The 25,099-nt window shown below is 36.6% G+C and overlaps 2 protein-coding genes across 3 annotated transcripts; one reads left to right on the plus strand and one right to left on the minus strand.

Annotated features, from left to right (window-relative positions):
* Positions 1–1,066: 1,066 nt before the first annotated feature.
* On the minus strand, positions 1,067–18,285 carry LOC117306744 (digestive organ expansion factor homolog). 2 transcript variants are annotated; one of them, XM_033791222.1, is made up of 20 exons: positions 18,045–18,285; positions 16,565–16,625; positions 16,199–16,295; positions 15,383–15,484; positions 14,700–14,939; positions 14,218–14,309; positions 13,214–13,309; positions 12,340–12,459; positions 11,756–11,841; positions 11,172–11,234; positions 10,526–10,719; positions 9,503–9,659; positions 7,632–7,728; positions 7,071–7,156; positions 6,295–6,377; positions 5,219–5,295; positions 4,863–4,934; positions 3,743–3,867; positions 3,087–3,185; positions 1,067–2,112 (listed from the first exon to the last, which is right to left on the minus strand). In XM_033791222.1, the coding sequence occupies exons 1-20, from the start codon at positions 18,179–18,181 to the stop codon at positions 1,872–1,874; spliced, it is 2,325 nt and encodes a 774-aa protein (XP_033647113.1). In that variant the 5' UTR covers positions 18,182–18,285; the 3' UTR covers positions 1,067–1,871. The 2 variants fall into 2 exon arrangements, with proteins under 2 accessions (XP_033647113.1, XP_033647112.1); XM_033791221.1 differs by having other exon boundaries at positions 15,368–15,484.
* A 519-nt stretch (positions 18,286–18,804) lies between these two features.
* LOC117306736 (RNA-binding protein 4.1-like) lies at positions 18,805–24,354 on the plus strand. Its single transcript, XM_033791213.1, has 5 exons — positions 18,805–18,858; positions 22,136–22,270; positions 22,778–22,910; positions 23,733–23,842; positions 24,163–24,354. The coding sequence occupies exons 1-5, from the start codon at positions 18,805–18,807 to the stop codon at positions 24,352–24,354; spliced, it is 624 nt and encodes a 207-aa protein (XP_033647104.1).
* The last annotated feature ends 745 nt before the right edge of the window (positions 24,355–25,099 follow it).

A 25,099-nucleotide genomic window follows, 5' to 3' on the forward strand; every position in this document is an offset into this window, starting at 1 on the left:
TCTATGCCAGGAAGGGCACCCTCTAACAGAGGTCAATTGAGGTCTATCAGTGCCCCATACATAGCTTTGCATTCATTTGGTTCATCATTTTACCTCAAAGATTGCCAGGGATGTTGTTAATGCTTACAGTCTATTAGCAACAAACCATGTGTTAAAGGAGGTTGAAACTTTAATTCAGTGTCTTTTTAACTGTCAGATTCACAATTTTTTAAGAATATGATATTAAAGGCAGTGGACACTATTGGTAATTTCTCAAAATAATTATTAGCATAAAACCTTTCTTGGTAATGGGGGAGAGGTTGATGGTATAAAACATTGTGAGAAACGGCTCCCTCTGAAGTGACATAGTTTTCGAGAAAGAAGTAATTTTCCACGAATTTGATTTCGAGACCTCAAGTTTAGAATTTGAGGTCTCGAAATCAACCATCTAAACGCAAACAACTTCGTGTGACAAGGGTGTTTTTTCTGTTATTATTATCTCGCAACTTCAAGGACCAATGGAGCTCAAATTTTCACAGGTTTGTTATTTTATGCATATGTTGAGATCACCAAGTGAGAAGACTGGTCTTTGACAATTACCAATAGGGTCCACTGTCTTTAAACAGTAATTTACTAGTTACTTTTTTATACAAGTTTTCCCAAGTGAAACAAAAATTCATCTGTTGTAGGAAGAGATAACTAGTTCCCATTCTCTTGTTTTCAATGTACACACCAAAATAATGTCACAGTTTTGCTAATATTATTCAGCTAAAACTTTCACAAAATTACTCAATTGTATCTTTATCTTCAATTTGGTTTATAAACCATCAATACGTTGATAAAATTCAATCTATGACCCTACATTGAAGTGGTCATGTTTCAATTGAACCACACCATCTTTGAGTTCGATTGATTAGCTTTTTACAGGATACAGTTGGATTAGCTATCACGTGATACTTGTGTCTGCCCTGGTGTCAGCCACCACAGCCCCAGCCACTACAGTGTCAGCAACCACAGCCCCAGCCACCACAGCCCCAACCACCACAGCCCCAACTTGCAAGCGGGTCTCTGGTGGATGCCCGGTTGGATGCCCGGGTGTATCGGTTCTATTTCAAGAGCCTAGTCATAATTGTGACTTCTATGGCTTTATATGCAATTACAATGCAATGAGATGTTCAAGGATTGGTCTCAGAATTATTCATATTTAATGTACACATAATCAACTGCTCTTATTTATGATATGATTATATTACCGTTGTTTTTTAAATATTTTGTTAGTTTTGTTTTGTTGCTGTAATTCTTTGAACCAAATCAATGTGTAGGTGAAATAAAGCAATTAAAAACTCAAGTTTTCAAGTCTTTCCTCTTGTTTTACTTTGTAGTCGTAACAAATTATTTTAAGTTAGTCCTATTGTCGGAACTCTCAATCAAACTTTAAACTCTTTGGAGTACGCAGCCAAACTGGAGCACAAGTAGCTAAGCCATAAACCAAACCACCCTTTGCCTCCTTCACTCCTTGGTGAAGAGAAGCAATTATAGTCCAGTGTCACGACACAATTGTGACGACTAGGGTTCAATCTTACGAAAGTAAGTAGAATACAGAGTGAGGTGAATCAAGTCTGCTAAAGAACAAGTAAAGCCAGTAACATTATTCCATCTTTCCTAAAAACCCCTGGTGTACAAAGATATAACTTTTCAAGTAGTTTACTGTACAATCCCACTGTTCTCATTCTCGCACAACAGTGTTTAAAAATCACTATAGATATTTAAGAAGCCAAACAAATGACAGTCCATAGTTTGGGTCACCTACATGACAATGAGATACACAATGTCATCAGCTATCTACTCCAGTGACCAACATATAAGTGTCCTTATCGGATGACAACATGTCATCAGCTATCTGCTCCAGTGACCAACATATAAGTGTCCTTATCGGATGACAACATGTGACCGCAACGACTGGAACCAACAACACCAGCTAATTTCTGTGCATCGTAACGTGTATACACAATGCTACAGTTATGTTCCACGGTAGTCTGTCTGGATTCTACCATGTTACAAATCTCACTGTAGAACTTTGGGTATGTCGGTAGCTGGTAGAAGACAATGTTACGAATGCCCTTTAGCTTATATCTGCAAATAAATATACAATGCCAAACTGTAATTTATAGAACAGTGTAGGTAAGTATGGTTTGCGGTGACACCATGTAAGGAATCTCTATAGTGAGGAGTGGTGGCTCTGAGAAGAGCCGGTTTTTGCTAGACAGTGTAAGGTTTGAATCTTGTGTAAGGATGCAAGTTTCTATTATTGTTTTCAATCAACAACTTCCACAAAGAAATAACCCCACCAGATTAATAATGAAAAAAATTAGGGGATGAATATGAAAAGTACTTAACTTTTTTTAATGTGAGAGCAACTCTGCATGTAACTACCATAGAGGCCTTTGTTTGGTTACAGTAAAATTAGTTTGGTTCAAGAAATAAAGTGTACACAGTGCATGTTACATGTATGTGAAGACAAGTCTTTCTTTTTATGTTTAAAGACACTAGACACTATTGGTAACTGTCAAAGACCAGTCTTCTCACTTGCTGTATCTCAACATATGCTTTAAGTAACAAACCTGTGAAAATTTGAACTCAATCGGTCATCGAAGTTGCGAGATATTAAATATAGAAAAAACACCCTTGTCACACGAAGTTGTGCGCATTCAGATGCTTGATTTCGAGACCTCAAATTCTAAATCTGAGGTCTCGAAATCAAATTCAATAAAAATTACTTCTCTCTCGAAAACTTTGCTACTTCAGAGGGAGCCGTTTCTCACAATGTTTAATACTATCAACCTCTCCCCATTACTTGTTAAAGTAAGGTTTTGTGCTAATAATTATTTTGAGTAATTACCAATAGTGTCCACTGCCTTTAACTTGTACATGCTTTTCAAGTTCTGCATTTTATTTCTTTTACCTTGGTGGCAAATCTAAGGGGGTCCAATGGGTTGATCCACCCCCCCCCCTACAGTGGGAATACATACCCCCACCCAGCCCTAGACTTGCACCCATGTGTCCTATATTTAATTAAGCTACAGTTGTTTATGATATTTAATAATTACCTTCTGAAGAAGTGGAATCGTTCCGTGTACAGTAAGATATGTCTGGACCCATCAGCAATGTAGAGTCTGGCGCGGGATATGTTAGGCTGACTTGTATACCTAAAATAGTTGTAAAAATATGAAACATTTTCAGATCAATTTCATACTCCCACTTTAACAGAAACTTGTCAGACAAGGTTTCATGGTACTTCAGTTGGAAACTAGGGTCGCATCTCATCCAGCTGCTAAGTAAAATGGTAGGCCCACTTAACAAACTATTCTGCTTAGCAACATTTAGCAGAGAACCAGTCACAAACAATATACAGTGCATGGTATTTTAGCTGGTAATTTGCTTCTGCTAAAAAATATTTTTAGCTTAATTTTTGTTTACAGTTCTTTGAAATTAGGCTTGTTCATCAAAACGATGCTCAGCAAAATTTGAATTAATCAAAAACATTGGAGGGAGCTGGTTTGCAGTGGCAAAACCGTTTTTACAAAACATGTTTTTGGCATAGAAAGGAATCAGTTACGAAAATACAACTAGAGGAAATGAACAAAGTCCATGAATGAATTCATACAAATACAAACTGAAATGCACTTCACGTTTTGTTTTTAAAAAACCTGGCCACATATGCAAAAATAGAATTTTATATAAATAAAATAAAGGTATAACTTACTCGCAAATTTGCGCAATGCGAATCTCCTTTTTGCGGAAGTAGTTGCGAAGTCGAACGTAGTCAAAATACTGAGGTATATAAATCATTGTACCCAGCATGCCCGGGTCTTGGTACTGAGGAAACACCTGAAAGATAAATCAAGTGAATAACTCAACTGGATCATCTACAAAACAACATTGTCAAAGAATTTAAAGGGACACGTTGCCTTGGATTGGGCGAGTTGGTCTATGAAAAGCATTTGAAATTGTTTGTAATGAAATGCATTGTTTTCCTTGTACGTCGTGAACTACCACGGCACGCCATTCTGTGGAGTCAAATTGTTTACTCCACAAAATGGCCGATCGTGTTAGGTCGCAATACCAAAGGAAAACCACGCAAATTCGAGGCATTTTTGGGTTGATCATTATATTCTTCTTTCAAAAATCTGTCTAACCATATGCTGTGGCTGCTGTATGCGCCGTAGCACCTCGTAAACCCTTTGAGTGCTACATAATTGGGTCTCAGAATCCATCACTGCAATAACCTATCTTTCTGAAATTTGTATATACTCAGCGCCTTGAGTACCTTGTTTGGTAGATACGTGAGTTATATAAGACTTCAATATTATTATTATTATTTCATAGCAAACAGTTTCAAACCCTTTTTCTTAGACCAACTCGCCCGATCCAAGGCAGCGTGTCCGTTTAATGTGTCTATAATCTCCTCTTTTCATCATGAAAAGCTTTCCAACACAGTCTACAAAAAAACTATTTCTGTGTATATTTGTGCCACCACAGAAAAGCCATGCAGTTGAATGGTTTAAAACTGTTGATCAACTCACAGGAATTTCTTTACCAAAAGTAGGAGGGTTAACAATCCTAAGAATTAGTTGAAGCTTTGCTTGATGTAAAACACAAGTTACAAACAATGAGTTTGAAGGTAACAGTAACATAACAGTTGTTTCTTCTTTGGCTGGAACTATATCGATAGAATAGGTTACAAAATAGAAACAGTATATTCAGTTGGTCTTCAAGAGCATATTTTATCATCATCATCATGTTAATGTGTAGATGAAGCTTCAACTTTAAATCTGTAAGACAATAGAGACAATAGGACAATTGTGATAAGATAATAGGTTTACCTTGGACAGAAAGAATTCAAATCTCTGATCAGAGTCTTCAGTGAAGTTCTGGCACTGCAGTCTATGAAACACCTGAAAAATACATCACATTCATCGTAATAATTAAATGTTTAGAAAGCTTTTTATCAATCCCTGAAAAGTGCTGACAAATATCTTCAGAGAATATCAATATCTTCATTGTAAATTTAAGAGAGTTTCAAAAAAGGAGGTGTTTGGCAAGGTTTTTGCAAAGGGTTAAAACGTTTTTTTTTTCATACATGATGCGGTGATTGCATCGAGTGATGGATTGTTTCTCTGAAAGATGGGTATTTTTAGCAAAGGAGATGTTATTATGGTGGAGTGCCATTTTGACTCACCTGCGGAAGTTGGGTGATGACTTGGCAAATTGATCCTGTTACTGGTGGATTGTAAACCATCACCTTGCCTTCAAAGTCTGATCATTAATACTAAGGATATCACAATAACTATCATCACACTTCATAAACTGAGACCAGAACATAGAAATAAGGGCTAGGAATGCAGAAGTAGTCAAGGGGTAAGTTCCTAGTCAGTAATGGGAGACGGAACGCGTTGCCTTGGATCGGTCGAGTTGGTCTTTGAAAAGCGTGTGTAACCGTTTGTTATGAAATGCACATGGGTAAAAAGATGTTGTAGAAGTAGAATACAATGATCCACACAAACATGCCTCGAAATTGCACGGTTTTCCTTTTACCTCGTCGACTAACACGGTCGGCAATTTATGGGAGTCAAAATTTTGGCCGACCGTGTTGGTTTGCACAGTAAAAGGCAAACCTCGTAATTTCGAGGCAAACTTGTGTGGACCATTGGATTCTACTTTTAAAACATCTTTCTAACCATATACATTTTATAAAAAATGGTTACAAACGCTTTTTATAGACCAACTTGTCCGATCCAAGGTTTCTTTAAGGTTGTAGCCTAAGAAAGTGTGTGGTGTAGGTTTACTGAGAAATAGGCTGATGTTTGAAAGGACATTAAATGTAACAGCTACAAACTGTGTACCCAACTATTATTGAAATTGAAGTGCAATTCAAATTCAGCCAAACTGACAGTGGACTTACACAGTCAGGAGTTGCCGGGGCTCAGTTTCACAAAGACTAAAGTGCCCCTACTCTTAGTTAGTTGCTTCGTAATTTGATGTCATAATACAAATCACTATGGTAATACAGTCAACTCATCATAAGATGAATCTTGTGCTTTGTGTCATCGACCACTGGTTCTACTCTAAGATAGTTAAAGGAAAAAAAGTAGATAGATCCCCTTTGGAGGTAATGAGAATTTGTATACAGTATTGCAAAAGCACATAGGGAACCAGATACAGATGTGGAATGTAGCTAAAGTATCATTTTTACTGAGGCATTCGTGGGATTTTAAGTTTTATAGAGTAAGGGGTATTTAGAAAAGTCAAGGATACTGGCACAATGCTTGTTGAAGAGTGAGTTGATTTCTGGAGTGGTAACACTGCTCAAGATCAAAGTCTGCCGGTAATATTTACTCCTAAAACAAAATAAAACAAACATAAGAATCAATTAATAAATACCTTAGACAGTTTCGCTATTCCTATTGGTTGAGAGAGTTTTGGTTGCGTGTTTTAAACGGTTGATAATGACCAGCTGGACTCTATTTATAACCAGTTAGTCTTTGTGCAAGACGTTTCTTGTTACGGCGGTGCTGGCGCTGTCCATTTGGTCGCGCTGTGTGTGACAGGAAAACAAGAACGTCTTGCAACAAGACTATATGCGCACGAATGAATCTGGAAACTGTCGGTAATAGGCGTCTCAGTCATAACAGTGCAATACACGGCTGTACATGTACAGAGCTCAAGCTCGTCGGAAACAGATAAGTTTTACACACTTTCTTACTTTATCACGCTTTTTTTCACAAAAAGGCATTTATGAATGGGAATAAAAGAGTAGTGACTCGTTCTTAAACGGCCGTTTAAAACCTTGCAGGGCCGATTCTGGTGCTGAAAGCATTTCTGGTGCTGAAAGCCCAGTTCAAATCATGAAATTAAAACTAAAATAATATTCTATATATCCAGATTCTAAAATGCTAGAACTTAAAGTTTTGTAGTCATGGTTGTTTTACATACATTGGTCTCCTCTTGGCATGAATGGTTTTGTTTTGCAGAAAAGAGTCTTTCTAAATGTAGAATTGTTGAAATGTGGCAATTAATGGTTTGAAACTGACCATCCATTGAGTGTCCATTCTCGGAGTCTTGAGAAGTCAACTCCGTGCGAGTCTCTGGGCTGAAGGTGAAGATACTCCATTAAATGCTGAGGAAATAAAGAGTGATTTGTAGTCTAGATTCAAGCTGCTATCCTTACAAGCAAAAATAATTCACTGGTGGTCTTGATTCAAGTTGTTGTTCAATTGCAAGGAAAACAATTCACTCCCAGTCTTCAGTCAAGTTGTTCTCGCTGGGAAAAAAACAATTTAATGGTAGCCTTGATTTGAGTCGTTATTCTTCCATGGAGAAACAATTCACTGGTAGTCTTTATTCCAGTAGTCGTTTTTGCAAGGACAAACAAAGAGTAAAGTAGTCTTGATTCAAGCAGCTACATGCCTATTACATAACATTCCCATGTTTATAATAACTGAAACATGACTTTGAGGGGTGTTTTTTGGCTAAATCTGAAAAGTATAACCAGCCAATAAACACTAATTACCCTTTGAACTTCAGAGTTTAACTCCTTTTGTAAAAGACTCCTTTCATAATCACTGATAAGGCAATGAATATGAGTCACTTACAATGATATGCTCCCAATTCTGCATGAGGAAGACGTCAGCCTGATCCAAGACTAACAGCTCAATTGAGGACAAGAAATCATAGTCTTGATGCTTCTCACTGGAAATCATAATGAAACCAATTTATAAATACCACAGAGGGTTTATCGGCTCTGATTGGTTGAAGACGCGGGAGATGTGATATAAAGGCCAGCTCTGTGAACTAGTAACTAAAAGGCCCCTTAATCAGCAAATTGTTGTGTGACCAGTTTTAGAAACACCTTGCACTAGTATCACATGCAGGTACATGCGTGCATATCTAAATGTCTTATTGTATGTAAGGACATGCATGTTGATTAAAGAGCACACTTGAAAGTACCACATGAAGGGTTAGATCCCTCATATGGCACAACTAAGATTTATCTTTGTTGATGACATCTGGTGAGTTGGGTTCGTATAGCATATTCAAATTAAACAATCTATACAATACAGCAAAACAAATTGGTTTATCATCTTTATGTCAGTTTGTTCCTCTAAGGTTTGAAATGATTAAGCGGTGAGCAGTGAACGTAAAATGCTGCCAGGAAATTGTTGACTCAAATGTAACTTACAGTCATGTCTGAGGCCAAAAATGCTATGAATAAGCAGCATGTGTCATTGTTAGTTTTACTTGATTTGAGTTCCGCTTTTGATACTTTAGATCATCAGATATTACTGTGCACATTTGAGTATGATTTTGGTATTAACGGTGTTGCTATATTTTTAAGAATCATCTCCCTAATGTACATTGTTACGCTGATGATACTCAACTTTATCTTTCCTTTTGTCCAGACAATACAGTTAACTAGGCATCTGCTCTTTTTGCAATGGAGACCTGCGTACATAAAGCGCGTGAATGGATGCTCAGCAATGGTTTGATTTTAAATGACACCAAAACTGAATTCATGGTTATTGGCACTCGTCAACAGTTGGCCAAAGTTAATATTCACAGCATCAAGGTGGGGAGTTTCAGAGTAACCCCTGTTCCCATTGTGAAAAACCTGAGTGCCTGGTTCGATAGTCACATGAATATGAACACACACATTACAAAAGCTTGCAGTGCATCTTTTTTATTTTTTACACAATATTAGACGTATCAGAAAATATCTGTCTAGGAGTTACACCGAAAAACTAATTCATGCCTTTATATCAAGTCGTTTGGACTATTGTAACAGTCTCCTCTATGGTTTGCCAGACAGTCTCATCAATAAACCCCCGGGTCCAAAACTCATGTGCTAGGCTTGTTTGTAACGAAAATAGATATTGCCATATCACGCCTTTGCTAGTTGATTTACATTGGCTGCCTGTCAGTTTTAGAATTAATTTTAAAATTTTGCTAATTGTGTATAAAGCCCTTAATGGGCAAGCGCCTTCATATTTGTGTAATCTTTTAACTAAAAGGTCTGTGTCTAAATATTGTCTTCGTAGTTTTAATGACACTTCCATTCTCAGTTACCCACTCTGTAAAACTAAAAGTACTCTGAGAGATCGCACTTTTGAGTGTGTTGCTCCTAAACTTTGGAATGCTCTCCCAGATGCAATCAGGATCGCCAACAATACAGGTACCTTCAAAACATTGCCCAAAACTCATTTATTCCGCCAGGCTTTTTACTAGACTTTTACGTGGCCTTTTGCCGACTGTGGTTTTATTTTTGCTGTTTGATTTTAACTATTGTTCTCGTAATTTTCAGTGTATTTACCATTTTTTAATCGGTTTAAATTATTGTTAATATCTGTATATTGTTGTAATGCGCATCTGTACATATTATTTATGAAACTTGCGCATAATAAATGAATAAATTATTATTATTATTATTATTATTAAAATTAGACTAGTGTGGCAAAGACAAACCAACCCTTTTGTTCCGATGAGTGTTCTCAATCCAAGTGGTGATGCAATAATGATGTCTGACTTATAGAACTCTGTATATAACTGCAATCTCTTCCTTGTGATTGACAGACCTATCCTAAAATGATCGTCATTGTTTCCAGCAAATGTGGACTCCCAATCCTCTGATAAAATAAATAAAAACATAACATGAGTATCAGTTAGAATCAGAGTTGGAATTCATGCATTTATTTCTTTTGAATATGAATGTTTGTTTTAGACATGGCAGGAAAACCCCAACTGGAGAAATTAGGTTGAGACTGTGATGTTATTTACTTTACCCCAGCCATGGGTGGGATTCATAGTGGATCTTCAGTAAAGTTGAATTTTTTGCATATATTTCTTGTGAATATAAGTGTAAATTTAGAAACAAGAGGAAAATCACAGACCATGTAGGGACTAAAAGGCCAATCTACATCCCATGGTCCGGAATGGTCCGGAATACAAACCTGGGTCCAGAGTTGAAAGGCATGGAACAAAGCCATGAGACTAACCAGATCACTAGAATCTGAGTTGGAGTTTGTGCATGTCAGATGTACATTTACGGGAGGAAAAACAAAAGCTCCACACCTCAACATTATCAAGAAGATGTTTGAACCACTAGACCACCAAGCATGTCTGGTACCAAGCGAGATCAGTGTTGAGAGGCCATTTGAAAACCAATAAAATACAGCAGATAACACAATCAGGTACAGACTAAATCCACACGGTCCGGGATAAAAACTGGGTCCACACAGGTAAAAGGCAAAATCTCTGGAAATAAATATGAAAAATGATAAATATCCAATAGATGCAAATTTGCATCAGGGATAAAGAATATTCATTTTGGTTTAACCCATAGACACACAAGTGTGTTAGCACTGTATACTGTGATTTTTTTCCACATAGCTCAGGAAAGTACTTGGTATACAGACAGTGCTTACCCTGTATATACATCAGTGTTTATGGGTAAAACCAAAATTAATATTGATAAATATCTAATGTAATTTACCTGGCATTGGGTATTTATTTGGTACTGGCACCAACTCCCCATACTCATCATTAAAGCGTTTCCTTCGTCCCAGGTTCTGACTGTCGGCTGGCAGTAACACATTGATCAGGGTGTTGACGATACGGAGAGCGCCATCACGGAATGGAACAACGATTAATACTCCAGGCCTCGTCAGACCCTGGTCTCTCATTGTCCTTTTTGGGGGAAAAAAACAAAGTGAATTTCACTGTTTATGTGTATATATATGTATATGTATATATGTGTGTGACAATAAAAAACAGACAGACTACATGTAGGCCCTATAAAAAAATATAAAATAAATAAACGATGGTTGAAGTTATGCTATTTTGCTTTCTGTAATACCAGAAATGACACTGAAAAGTTTTTTTTTTTTTAAAAGGCAAAGAATATAACTGTAATCAAAAGAAGAAAAAAAGAAAATAAACAGTTTCAATCAGTTGAGAAATACTTCCATCTGAAATACAGTCATATATCAGAAAATATCATTTGAAGCCCCTCCCCAATCATCATTACTTATTTTAATAGCTGCAGTCGAAAACACCATGATGTGTGTATGATGTGTTCATTAAAAACTAGAGGATGTGAATGAAGAAACAATGATGTATTGTCCCTAATAGTGACTTACTCAGTGTCCAGCGTTGGGTCTTTAGTCAACATGGTGTTATGCTTTAGTACTGCGTCTCGTGACCTGCAAATATTAATGGTTAAACAATCATTAACTTAAATGGTAAACATTTTCAAATTTGGATTTAGGAGATTGGAGAACGAGACATTAAAAAAACAATTGATGAAATACATTCATCTTGGGATATTCTGATTCTTCTTTTTTAATAAAACTAACTTAATATTTTGGTTTTACTCTGACAAACACTGTACACTCGGAACTTTCCATAAGTCCTGCAAGTGAAAAAATCCATGCGCTACTTGTACTCATAAGGGATTAAAACCCATGACCCTGGAAGGCGCAAGCTATGGATGATGCCAAAAGTCCACTTCATGAGGCAGAGCATTTGACTATAAATATCCTGAATGGGGACGGTTTTCCAAGGAGGCCAAGGGACACCCAGTCCTAAGCAGCTAAGTAAGTAAGTAAGTTAGTATCTGAACAGCTCCAACACCAAGTATGCCGGGTACTGAGCAGGCCTAATCTTGAGAGGCCATTTTAATTGCTACAATATTCAAAAAGTGATCAAAGTATATTTCACTTACTTTACAATGTGATTGAGAATATGGAGACAGGTTACATTACGGATCTCCTCTGCATTTTTATGTGTTTTCTCTGTAAACAACAAATCCTGTTAGAATAAAAACAATACATGGAAGATATTTTACTGAATGAAAACAGACTTTACCAATAAATTATTGTCAACATTAAGATCTTGGGTATCATTACGCAAAATAATCAATAGTAGCCCAAAACCATGTATAGAATAGATTAAGCAAAAACCTGAGTTTTTGCAAAAATAATGTCCAAAACAAGTCCAATTTGTTTTCAAACATTTCCATGCACATTTCCATTGTTTGACCCCAGCTATGGCAGCCAGTTCACTTAAAAGAAGGGCCAAATTTCATAAAGCCTGCAAGCACAAATAAGTGCTAAGCACAGAAAAGTATTGCTAAACAGAAACAGGTTACCAGCCAAAACTACTATAAGTTTACATAGTTGTGACTGCATGGTGTCCCATTAATTTTTTGCTTAGCAAAGACATTTTCCAAGCAGTATTTTCTGCTTATAAGCTTTCTGACATTGGGCACAGGAATGAACTGGATTGAATGAATAGAGTAAATCTTACTTGATAAGCGTTGATGATTGTAAACAGCTCCAGCTGTAGAGGAGTAAAGACATGATTGGACTGAGGCGGTATGAACTGCTGATTACTATCAACCCACTGACTCCATATTCTCTTCCTGATCTGAATCAAATAACACAAACAATCAAAACTGTCAAATCAACTTCATGTCCACTAGGGCCTAATTTCATAAAGCCTGTATTTCACAAACTTGCTAAAATATTGCTTAACAGGAACTGGTTATCAGCCAAAATTCCATAAAATTTGCATTCTTTTAACTGGTGCCTTACTAAGCTTTTGCTTTAATAACAAAGAAATTGGCTTAGCAGTATTTACTGCTTAACAGCTTTATGAAATTGGGAACAGGGCACAACTTCATCATAGAGCTTCTTAAGTAGGAAATATTGCTTAATAATTTTCTGATAAGCAGAAATAAGCAGGAAACAAGTCACAAATTGTACCTGTGACATGGCAAACTAGCTTGTAAACTTATTCTGTCAAAACTTGTTGTCAAAACTTACTCCAGCAACAAAGCAATAAGCTATAAAATTCTTAAACCAGAGTACAATCTCATAGAGCTGCTTAAGCACAACAAAAGTTATGCTTACCAAAATAAGGTTACCAGCCCAAAATGTCATGTCACATGTACAATCTGTGACTGCTCCCCTGCCTATTTTTGATTAGCAGAAAATTCTTAGTAATATGTTATGCTTGCAGCTCAATGAAATTGTGCTCAGATTTAAACAGGACGTGTAATACTTAAATCTTATTAATAAAAATTCAAACATTACCTCAAACATTAATTCAGTGTGGTTGTATTGTATGAATATGCATTATATAATCTATTTCAGTACAGTTAGCAATAAATAGAACTTACATTAAGGTCATTGAAGGTAGGACTTTGAGGAGCTCTCAAGACCACTGGTTTCTTAGAACACATTGATGAGAAGACGAGCTTTCTAAGCGTATTCCACTGATGAAGAAAGAAATAGTGTCAATTTATTCTATTTGCAAGGAATTGAAAACATTTTGGGCTATAGGAATAAAGTGTCAATTTATTTTATTTGTAAGAAATAGAAAACATTTTGGGCAACAGGAATAATTACCACAAATATTCCCTTGATACACAAAGAAGTTTTGTCCATTATCTAAGCCAGTTTTCCAAACTAAGCCTGGTGAGAATCTATAAAAAGTAAAAGAAACACTAATGAACTTGACCGTAACCTTTTCATAATGATAATTTTCAAGCCAGTTGACCAGCCAATTAAATTTGTTCCACAGCAAGGGTTGTGTATGATGGCACAACTGTACACTGCGTGGCTGGCAGCGTTTTCATTCAAAACCACAGTGAATGATATTTTATGGTCAGACAGTAGGAGGGTTGACTGTGTACTCTGTAGATGTATTTACCACATGATATCCTATTGCAGGCTGGCATAGTACATCTACATTCAAAACCACAGTGGATGATTTTGAACGGTTAGACAGTAGGAGGGTTGACTGTGTACTGTGTCAGATGCATTCACCACATGGTATCATATTGCAGCCTGGCATAGTGAATCTATCATTCAAAACCTCACTGGATGATATTTTATGGTCAGACAGTAGGAGGTTTGAGTGAGTACTCTGTATATGTATTTACCATCATGCTATTATAATTGCAGACTGGCATAGTGAATCCATCATTAACAAAAACCACAGTGAATGATACTGTATGGTCAGACAGTAGAAGGGTTTACTGTGTACTCTGTAGATGCATTTGCTACATTATATTATAATTGCAGACTGGCATAGTGAATCTATCATTCGAAACCACAGTGAATGTTATTGAATGGTCAGACAGTAGGAGGGTTGAATAACACAATGACACTGCATGTATACCTTCGTTTGAAATTTGTGTGTCACTTCACCCTTGGCTAGTTCACTGGCTGTCTCACTGCCGATATCATAAGCCATCCTTCTCAAGAAAGGATCTACAAGACAAAAAGGACACATTTTTAATTTCAAATCTTGCAAAGCTAAGGTCACAAAAATTTCGTATTTCCACTTTTACTTTTTAGCTAGAAAAATGATTTGGAAAACCTAAGTAGAATTGTTACTTAAGAAGGGTCAAAGTGTAGTCTTGAATGCCTATAAATGAAATAGAATGACTGAAACCAACCTGAATGAGAACAACTCAATCATGTATGGACAAAAAACAAAACTGAATGCATACAAAAGAAACCAAATCTGAATGGATTAGGGGGAAATGCATAAGGGAAATAAATGCATGTATTTGGATGCATGTTTTTGAAATGGAAGAAATTTTTACTGCATGTGGCCGGAAAATGTTATTGTTATTGTTGTTGGTTATTCAACCTTACCTTTCAGTTGTGTTTCAGTATTTACTTCTTCTTCATCCTTATTTCCATCCTCCTCATCACTAGCAACTTCCTCCTCCTCCTCATCACTAGCAACTTCCTCCTCCTCCTCATCACTAGCAACTTCCTCCTCCTCCTCATTATCACCATCTTCATCTTCATCTTCTTCATCTTCAACTTCTACATTTTCTTCTAACTGACGTCCACTTTTCTTATCTAGCGAGATCTGTGTGGAATCCTCATCTGTATATATAAAATAAATACCAGAATTACTAAGTAAACTTAATTCAATATTCACAAAATTTGCTAAGACAAAGGACAACATAGTTTTTGGAAGAGTAATCTTAGTCGCATCATGTAGTTTTTGATTAATAATAAACCATAAAACCAATTTCATCAAATTCATTTGATCACATTTCAGTCCAAAGAATGAAAACAGTTTTTGTTTTGTCAGGACTTTTGTTTTCATTCATTCTTAGTTGTTTTGATTACGGCAATCAAATTAAGCAACAGTGTTTTGTTTGATTCAAAAGCTATTTTCTTGACATAGTAGATTCAACTCAATCTCCCATCCCTCTCCCTTGCAAGAAAACCATAAATCAATCAAACAAACAAACACGAAAGAAGAAAAAAAAGGGGGAAAAAAAAAATTAAAAAAGAAAAAAACACACATCTTAAAGGCATACCCTCATCTTCAATAATGTCAGATTCAGCATCTTCCTCATCAATGTCTTCTTCATCAAACTCCTCCTCATCTTCATCTTCATCAGATACATCGTCTTCCTCATCTTAGAAAAACAAAAACAACAACAAGTAAGATTTGAAACCATGCATGGTGGAAGTATAACTAAGAGAAGTTTGCTGTAACACCAAGTGAACATCAGTTTTGAGTAGCGTTGCTTCTGAAAAAAAAACGGTGGCTAACAACTCTACAACAGCAACAAGATGGATTTAAACCTTTGCATGGTGGGTGAGGTTTACAGACCTCTGTATTGGTTCTGAAAACTCTTGATTTGAAGTGGTTAGAGTTGTCAACCACCGGTTCTTTTCAGAACCAAAACTACTACTCAACAGAGATTTTCACATGGTGCTGCTGCAAAACTCACCTAAAAAGAGTTGAAAAATGTGCTTGTAAAATCATGTGTTTAATTAAAACTGTATACTAATTTTCATTAATTTGCAAAAAGCACAACAATTCTATGCAAAGCCAGGGCTTGAAATACCCACTGGTCCAATGATGGACAGAGTCTAGTAATTTCAGCAAGAGGTCAGTAACTGATCAAGTACTGCAGCCTCAGGTTCTTTCAAACGCAGTATACAAGTCAAAAGCTTCTCCTAAATGTTCATCAAATTTTAGAAATAAATATATTTGGCCTTGTTAACATAGTCAAGAACACAAGGCATATTGTCTAGTTGGCATTGAAGGCAAGATAGCAAAGGTTTGCTGAACTATCTATTGGTCAAAGATTGCAAGAGGAGTTTACAATAAACCCGAGACTTACCAGAATATTGATTTGCTGCAGATGAACCAAGAGTAGAGAGAAGTTGTTCGTAAGCTGAAGGTTCTTGTTCTATACTGCTTTCTGAACTGTAACCTTCCTGCCATACACAAACAGCATCAGATAAGAGATAAAGAGACATATTATAAGAAAATAGTATTAGCAAACTGATTACCAACCAAAAGGACCTATGGTATAAATGCGAAAAATAGTTAATGACAGGCCTTCAAGAAAGACTCTGCAAGAGACACAAAACTTAAAGAGAGTGGTGAGGGCGTTAACGTACATTTAAAACCAACAACCTTCACAAATCCACCAAAATCTGGTAGAACCAGAAAGATTTACCAGATAATCAAAATCTTATTGTACCTCATCTGCTGCATCAGCTTGGTTTCCTTTGGTGTCATAAGATTCATTTGCAGAAGGCGTTCTGTTGATAGAAAGCAGTAAAGTTTGTATTGAAATAACTTTGTAGTTTACCTTTAAGGCCTTTCCAAATATTATCAAGATGGGGGGGGGGGCATTTTCGTTTTAAAACAACAAATATAAGTGACTACCTCTACAAAAAAGAGTAGCTTGTCGCACAACCCACTTTCCAGAACAGGGCTGTTGAGTGATGGTTTTATGCTTCTTTAAGGTCAATATTTCACATTTTCTGAAATAAAAACTTTGTTTTTGATTGATAAAGGTGAATAAAACATGTTATTTTTGGTCATCCCTTAGACATCAACAGGTGATTTTTTTTTATTAAACAGGCTGTTTCCCCAGTCTTGGTTATTTTCAGATTATGACATAATCTATTTTTCAAAAGGTCATAACTTTTGAACAAAACATCAAACAAGTGTGTAAGATGTCAAAATAAAGCTTGTTCTACCTCCATGGTTGTATGCTCTTTTCAGCCATGTACACGTACGTATAAAGCCTAATAAGTAAATTTTTCCCCTGTGAGTGTGACTCATTTTCTTCTTTTATATGAACACTGATGAATGAATACGATTTTAATTTGAGAAAATTGCTGTGAAAGTGCACATGGCCATGCATGTGTTGGCCAAAATGACAAGAAGGCAAGTAAGTGTACATGTAAATATTTCTTTGCAAGATGAAAAACATAATGGGTGGAGCTACGTGACTCCTCCTAGAACTATTTCGGTTTCGTCCGCTATTGTCTCCCGTAAGGGTTAGGGTTGGAGACGATAGCGGACAAAACCGAAATAGTTCTAGGAGTAGAGCTACATCATCTGGTTATCCATTATAGATTATTGGAGTCGCTACTGGATCGACTGTCATAGTGTCAATCATCAATGAATAAGAACCTGCCGAGGTAAATTGTGAAGGAAGTCTTTGATCTAGGACAATGTCTAGGACAAGTTGGTACCTTTGGTTATTAAACATAATTGGAATTAATATTAGTATAATATTAATAAAAATAAAACCAACTAACTAAATGTAAAATTTAAAAAGGGAACATATTTTTATATTTTTTGGGTGTGATCCCTGGCTACACGTACAGTTAACGGTTGTATGGCTTCTGACTGGCACGCCCGAACAAAGATATTGACAAAATAGGGACACCGCCAACATAGGGCTAGATAGCTCAGTTGGTAGAGCGCGGCACGTTAATCCAGAGGTCGTTGGTTCAAATCCCACTCATAGTCAATTCTTTGTTCAACCCCAAAAATCATATTTTTATAAAAAATACACAAAACAATTGTTAATGTTAGCAATTAGGTTTCCCTTTTTATAATTTTAATATTCTACCACAATATAATACGCCTAGATACATGATGATCGTGTTTAATTTGCAAACAAAATTTAATAATTGTAAATGTGTCGGAAATGAACGGCTTACCCATGACTACCTGCATATATTTTTTTAGCTCCACCTGTTTTTCTTTCGTTTACTTTTTTACTTATCGCTTGAAGATCAATCTTTCTTCTCTTTTTAACATGATGTTTCCCATGTTTTCGACGCTTGTTCCCTTTCATTTCATGTAAATTTTTTAAATGGCTGCTGTCAGCACGTCAGTTTCTTTTTAATTTCAGTTTAAAATTTGCGCACATGTGTTTTTCACGTTTTTCGGGGTTCTCGCATCACCATCAACAACTAGCGACTGAAGTACACGTTTTTTTTTTAAAACAGAGTGACACACGAACTGCACGTTTTAAACAGCTTTATTTTTAGTTGCCTTCATAAGAAACAAGATAATTGATTGGGTCTTACCTAGCGACGCTGAAACATTGTCCAATCATATTTCAGCTACCGAAACGAACTCATTATTTAACTGGTGCACTGACAACTCAGAGTTTTCTTACTGTGTTTATATATGTAAAGAGCACCAGTGAAAAATGCCCCACGCTGAAATTGCAATTTGCGACTTTGTGATGCTGGCTGGACACTAGACTTTGATTCTGTCGGATTTTTGAGGTAAAATTACTATTTATTGCACGCTATTTACAATAATAAAAAATATTCCATAAAGTTGTTAAACTCTATGCTTTCCAAACGACTCGCAATAACCTTAGAAAATGAGTAGAAAATGAGTCGCAAATTAGCAATTTCTTCAGAATATATTTCTGCATCCCTTTGCATGCGGCATCGATCATGCATTATGGCGTTTGTTTGGCATGCATTTCATTCACTGGGTTTTGGGGGCGGGGAAAACGTGAGTTGGGGGGGGAGGTAGTTTTTGAAATAAACGTTTTTTAATTTGATTGGAATATAACATGAATACTATACAACATGTACATAATCACTGCTCAAGCTGGTACCCCTACCATTTACTATGGAAACATTTGGATATGTAACTTGTTAAAAAAACGGTTTTGAGTTTGACTTTTGTTAGTCAACCCTCCCTAATGTAATAATTAATATTAATAAATGACTCTCTCAGTCTCACTCACTCAGCCAGTGTTCTCCAACCTATAGAAAAGACGTGGCGTCCCGCCACGCTTTCAAGCTTTATAATGTTGCCGCCACGTTTAAATTTTTTAACTCTGTATTGTAAATTTACAACGGGAATAAGTGTAGAAATAAGGAAGACATTAATCGTTTCAGAGATTACACGTACAATCATCACAAAAAACGATGCACATAAATAACCACATGGTGCTTGTGCATTCGCCCCCACACCCCTACACGACGTCCAAAGTCCCAAGCTTACCAACTATCCGCGAAACAGGTCAACTCGTACCCAAGTCAACTCGTACCCAAAATATTGTACCCAAGTCAACTCGTACCAAAGTCAACTCGTACCCAGGTCAACTCGTACCCAAGTCAACTCGTACCGTACAACGTACGTTGTATGCCGAAACGAAGAATTTCCGTGCGGCGTGATTTTGTAAGCGATAGGAAATAAAAATGATGTTCTACCATCATATGGAGCTCACTTTTATTTAAATTCCCATGTTGAAGGGTCGCCGTGAAAGGCGTTGAGCAGATCAGATGCACACTAATTCTTCGTATCGAGGAGGTATAAATATTTCGACCTCCATGTTCATATGAGACCAATTATTTTCAATGAAAAAATATACTATGTATAAAATGCAACCCTTCATGTTTACCTTGGTGTTTTTCCTGTTAAAGTCTTCCCAAAAGAAAATTTCATGGTAAGAATTCATTCAATTCATTCATTTGCGTTATGTTCTGATTATCGTTTTCCGATAACAAGTACATTTTAACAAATATACTTTTCCACTTTTTCCAACCAAAACACTTTGCGTAAGTTCTTATTATCTTTTTCCGAATAAAAAACCCCAAAAAATTCATTCTAGTAAGCCTATATTAAAAAAAAGTTCTCTGATTAATTTTCCCCACCGTAGGGCCTAAGTGAAAAAAAAACTGCAACATGAAAAAAAAAACAAGAAAACAAAATCATTGCAACAATGAATAGCTATATGTATGATTAACAATATAAATAAATAAATTAAACTACAATATTTATCAGTATGAGTAAAAAAAAATTGTAAACATTTATTTGGGTGCGAGTTGACTTGGGTAAGAGTTGACTCAGGTACGAGTTGACTCGGGTACAAGTTGACTTAGGTACGAGTTGACTTGGGTACGAGTTGACTTGGGTACGAGTTGACTTGGGTACGAGATGACCCGAATTCACTATCCGCATGCTGTGATTGGCACGTTGTTCATTACGCCTGCAGATTAAACAATACACAGCCTTGGAGGAATTCTAATAACATGGACAACTTTTGCCGGCAGAGGGCGTTGCGGGGCAAAGTTTATTGAACTATTTGTGAACGTGCAATGTCGACCGATCGTCGATTCACTGAGAATTTGTTGCAAACGGAGTTCAAAACATGTTAAAAACAACCGAGCCTCAAATCACGAATGCATTGAAATGGTTGTTGATCGAAAAGGTATTATTTAGGGCAGAAATTAAGAGACAAAATTATTTAAAAAACGGAATTTTCGAACTTCACTTCCGTGTTTTTTTTTCTTTATATTTTTTACACAATTTGCGTGCTAGTGAAATACCTACGGCTGATCCAAATTGTTGGTTGACTAGCCCGGTGTTAAGATAATAATTCATGATGTGAAATTATCAAAATTTAGCTTATTCCTCAGACGTCTTCAAATTCTTTTTAATTTTGATGTTTTGATTTCGCTAGTTTCTATGACCACAAACCAGGGTAGTGGGAGAGCACAACTAATAGTTTTGTTTTGGGGGGAATCACAATAAACAAGAAGAGTACCCTTAATATTATTGATCTTTTCACAGTTTATTTAAAAATAAACAATATATGTGGAGTAGATGTCTGTTATTACCCGAGCTGGCAAGATGTTCTCTTGATAATGACACATTTCAGCCCAACCATTTTCAGGTTTTCAACGATTATACAAAAAATATTGGTTTCTTTCCAAGTTTGTGTTCAGAAAACAACTATTGTACTTGCGTTCTTAAAAACTTTACCAAATATACCCTCAAAAAAGTCTAAGGAAAGGGGCCAGGATTATTCACCTTGGAATGCACCACAGAGCATCTAGGATCAACAAATTTCCAGGGGTCCTTTAGCGGGCCCCGGACCCCACGCCCCGAGGGCTTCGCGCTCGCATTGTACGTAACCCACGAATTAGCCCCACCCCCAGCACCAACCTTTAATTTTATTAGTTGGAGAACACTGCTCAGCAGATCTGCAGATCCTCAATTCTTTCTTATAGGAATTAAGAAAAGTCTCCATTTATTTGATGACCCACTTGTTCACGATTTATTGTTACGATTAAGTTGTGTCTCATTTGAGTAAACAAGACTACTGTCACAGAATATTTTAATGATTTAAAAAAGTGGCAGTCAGATACGAAAATGTTTCCCTTTCATTTTGAGTCATTAAAAAAAAAACACATGGGAAACAACATATGAAATTTTTAATTCTCAACCATGAGAATGTGTTCTTTGGTTCCTTATCCAGATCCTACTAAAAGCAGACAACAACACTTACACTTAAGGTTTTTGATGGGATTTTTAGTATTGTAGGCTTATGCCTTTTAACAACCCATATCCATTTTCATTCAAGTATTTGTCGAAGCTGTTTTGAACTGATTGGTTGTCTTGACATTGACCACTTTGGCTGGGAGTCTATTCCAGTTACCAACAACTCGCTGTGTGAAGAAGTATTTTCTGAGATTGAGCCCTTTGTTTAGCCTTTTTTTGAATAGTTTCATGTCATGCCCTCTAGTGTTATTTGTTTGTGAGAGTGTGAAAAGCCGCCAACAAGTCCAGAGTGCCGACAACACGCCGACAACAAGTTTCAAATACCTAAGATACCTGGTTAAAAATTCTCACTTTTCTGAGAATCTGGTGCATATCATGTTAATCATAGACCTAAATGTTATTTCAACCATTTTTGTCGTACAATAAGTGACCATTTTGTCAATCCAATGAAAGTCATTTCATGTTTTAAATATCTCCTCTATTTCGTTTTTTGCAGAAAGCTGACAAAATGAATAAGAAGTTATACGTCGGTAACATTCCATTTGACTGCAATTCAGAGCAGATGCGAGGGCTCTTTGAGCAGTTTGGAAAAGTCACAGAATGTGATGTCCTCGGCAAATATGGTTTTGTGGTAAGATTTATCATTGCTTCATAAATGGCGACAATATTTGTGTGTGTTTTGTGGCGAGCTACAAATTAGAGTAAATTACCTAACTATGATGTGTGCCACAATCTACTGTGTAGAAATGTTTGTATTTGACAGAGTAGTGCTTTGCCCAACGCGCTCAACTCTTGTCTTTGCTAGGTACTATTTGAAAAAAAACATCTTTTTGGCTACCAAAGTGTTCCTTCTGCATGCATTGTGCATGTGTAGTTAATTTTTATGTGACAAAGCTGGTTGAAATTTTGGTCACAAAATTCCTCTATAGAGACCGCATCCTTTTTGTCCTCGACAATAAGTGACAAGCAGATGGAACAATTGGTACAAATCATTTATTGCTTCACCACTACCCAAAAAGGGATCAAACGTTAACTTCAAAAGGGGGACATCTGCTCTCACATCAAGAAAAAAAACAGTTCTCAGCGTGGGACTATTTGGTGCAAAAGTTTAAATTTCCATTTTTGTTTATTTTCACAGCATATGGCAACAGACTCGGAAGCCCAGACTGCAGTGAGCAATCTGGACTCTTACAACTTCATGGGGTCTGCACTGAATGTTAAATTCTCCACAGGAAACAGCAATAAATTTGGTGGTGGTGGTAAGGAATATAGTCTAAACATTTATCTTTTATAAGCATCCAAAGTTGTATTAACAAAGTCTGCTGTTGTTTGTAATGGGTTTCAGTATGTCGTTTGGCTGGATTTATCTTGAATTTTGTGGAGATCCATTAGACAGTAAGTTGTTATGTCCACTTCAAATTCTCCACAAATTACTCTAATGGAAAATTATTTTGCTATTTGAAGAAGTGGAAGCATTGTTATAAATGTGACAAGATTAATCATAATGTTGCTGTGTTTGTGTTAATGGCTCAGTATCTCAAAGCATTTGGGTTATTTTTTTTGTGAGTTAAATAATAAAGCAATCCTAGTGCAAATGCAGAATGTGATGTCACAATACAGATCACCATGGCGATGGTATAGACTCATATTAAATCAAGTCTTGGTACATATGGTAATGATGAAATCTGATCTTTTGCTACTACTACCGTCTGAGTGTAGACAATGATAATCTAAGATTTCTGAACCGCTCTTATAATGCAAGGCAGGATTGAACTTATTATTTGGTGCATTGTTAACGCTAATTGCAACTAAGTTAGTTGGTAGAAATAATTATAAGCCATGTACTAGTTGTTCATGGTGCAGGCTCTTATAAATGTTGTCTTCATTTTAAGTGAATGGTATTCAAATCAGTCTGGCCCCTTTTCTGGTTCCTTTCCATCAATCAGCCTTTAAGATGGCTTTTCCACATAAGGAACGTGCAAAGATGTTTTGTAAGAAAGCACTTGTATTTTTCCTTATAACTGACAGACCATTATTTATAAAACAAGCCTTTTCATTTGTTTCTGCTTTATGACATTTGTAGTAAGAGGAAGATTTACGTGGCAACTTACCAGCAGACTGCACTGAGGAACGATTACTTGAAGAATTTGAGAAGTATGGGGACGTAGCAGAGTGTGATGTCATCAGAAACTATGGATTTATTGTAAGCCATGAACTTAGACCAATTTGTGTTGCTCAATAAAAGTTAGTAACCAACCTCAATGCCATATGTTGGTGTACTGTTAACGAATGGTTCCTATTTATTTGTTTGCAGATTCTTGATCTAATGATTCCTAAAAACTCCTTTTTGCATTTTTTTTTAATACATGGTTTTATGGTTGTTGTAGAACTAAACATGTCTCATTTAAAAGTGTTGTTAATAAATAGAAAGTATTTGCTTTTGTATCCTGACAGCGGGGACACATTGGAAAATCCTTGGGAATATTTACATAATAATATATTTTATTGTTATTGACCCAACAGCACATGAAGACAGAAGATGGTGCCACAAAAGCCGTCAAACACCTTCATAATATGGACTTCTTCGGAAACAATATCACAGTTAAATTCTCCACGAGTGGAGTACACAAGGCACCTGGTGTTGGAAGTCAAGGAGAATGCTTCAAGTGTGGCAATAGAGGTCATCTATCTAGAGACTGCACTGAATGGGGGTAAGTTCTGATTATCTCATCCTGGAGGCAGTCTCCTCTGAGCTCTTTGCATTGGTGTCCCTTTGGGCATCTTGGCTACAACACTTTTATCCCCAAGCTCTGCCGTTGCTTGGGTCCCTTTTCGGCATCTTGGCTTGGCATGTTATCCTCGAAGCTCTGTCATTGCCTTAGTATCCCTTTAGGGCATCTTGATACTTGTAAGTTAAAAGTATCGTCCCCTGAAGGTGATCCTTTGGCTGCCATTTCCCAGGTTTTATCATAAACTTGGTTATTATCAGTGTTGTAGCTAGATCAATTTTAGTGGTGGGCTCCAAATCCAATTTGGTCTGCCAAGGGCAAGCGGTTCCATATAATTATTCATGTTTAGTAATTGGGCCCTCTTTGCTAAAGTGTAATCTGGGTGCAATCTGTGTCGGACAGCACAATGTATTTTGCTCAAAGTGCTGGGCAAAATTGTGAGTTCTGGGCACCACCCACTGTGGCTACACCACTGGGTATGATCCCTGGCCACTCGACAGTCTTAGTGTATGGTAATGATGAAAATCTTATCTTTTGCTACTACTACCGTCTGAGTGTAGACAATGATAATCCAAGATTTCTGAACCGCGCTTTAGTTCAATGCAGGATTGAATTTACTTCTTATGTTGTCTTCATTTCCAGTGAATGGTTTTCAAATCAGTATTTCCCTTTTGCCAGGTTGTATTTCGATGTTTGTGCAATTACGCTATTATTAAACTCAGCTAAACTAA

The sequence above is a fragment of the Asterias rubens genome, unplaced genomic scaffold, assembly GCF_902459465.1.
Source record: "Asterias rubens unplaced genomic scaffold, eAstRub1.3, whole genome shotgun sequence".
NCBI classification, from domain to species: domain Eukaryota; kingdom Metazoa; phylum Echinodermata; class Asteroidea; order Forcipulatida; family Asteriidae; genus Asterias; species Asterias rubens.

Coding starts and splice junctions, on each gene's coding strand:
- LOC117306744 (XM_033791221.1), bottom strand. CDS start 18,181: ATGAAAGGGAACAAGCGTCGAAAACATGGGAAACATCATGTTAAAAAG. Junction 14,940..15,367: donor TGAGGGTATGCCTTTAAGAT/GTGTGTTTTTTT, acceptor TTATATATACAG/ATGAGGATTCCACACAGATC. Junction 11,235..11,755: donor ATTCTCAATCACATTGTAAA/GTAAGTGAAATA, acceptor TAATATTTGCAG/GTCACGAGACGCAGTACTAA.
- LOC117306736 (XM_033791213.1), top strand. CDS start 18,805: ATGGCGTTTGTTTGGCATGCATTTCATTCACTGGGTTTTGGGGGCGGG. Junction 18,859..22,135: donor GTTTTGGGGGCGGGGAAAAC/GTGAGTTGGGGG, acceptor CGTTTTTTGCAG/AAAGCTGACAAAATGAATAA. Junction 22,911..23,732: donor TGGTGGTGGTAAGGAATATA/GTCTAAACATTT, acceptor AGTAAGAGGAAG/ATTTACGTGGCAACTTACCA.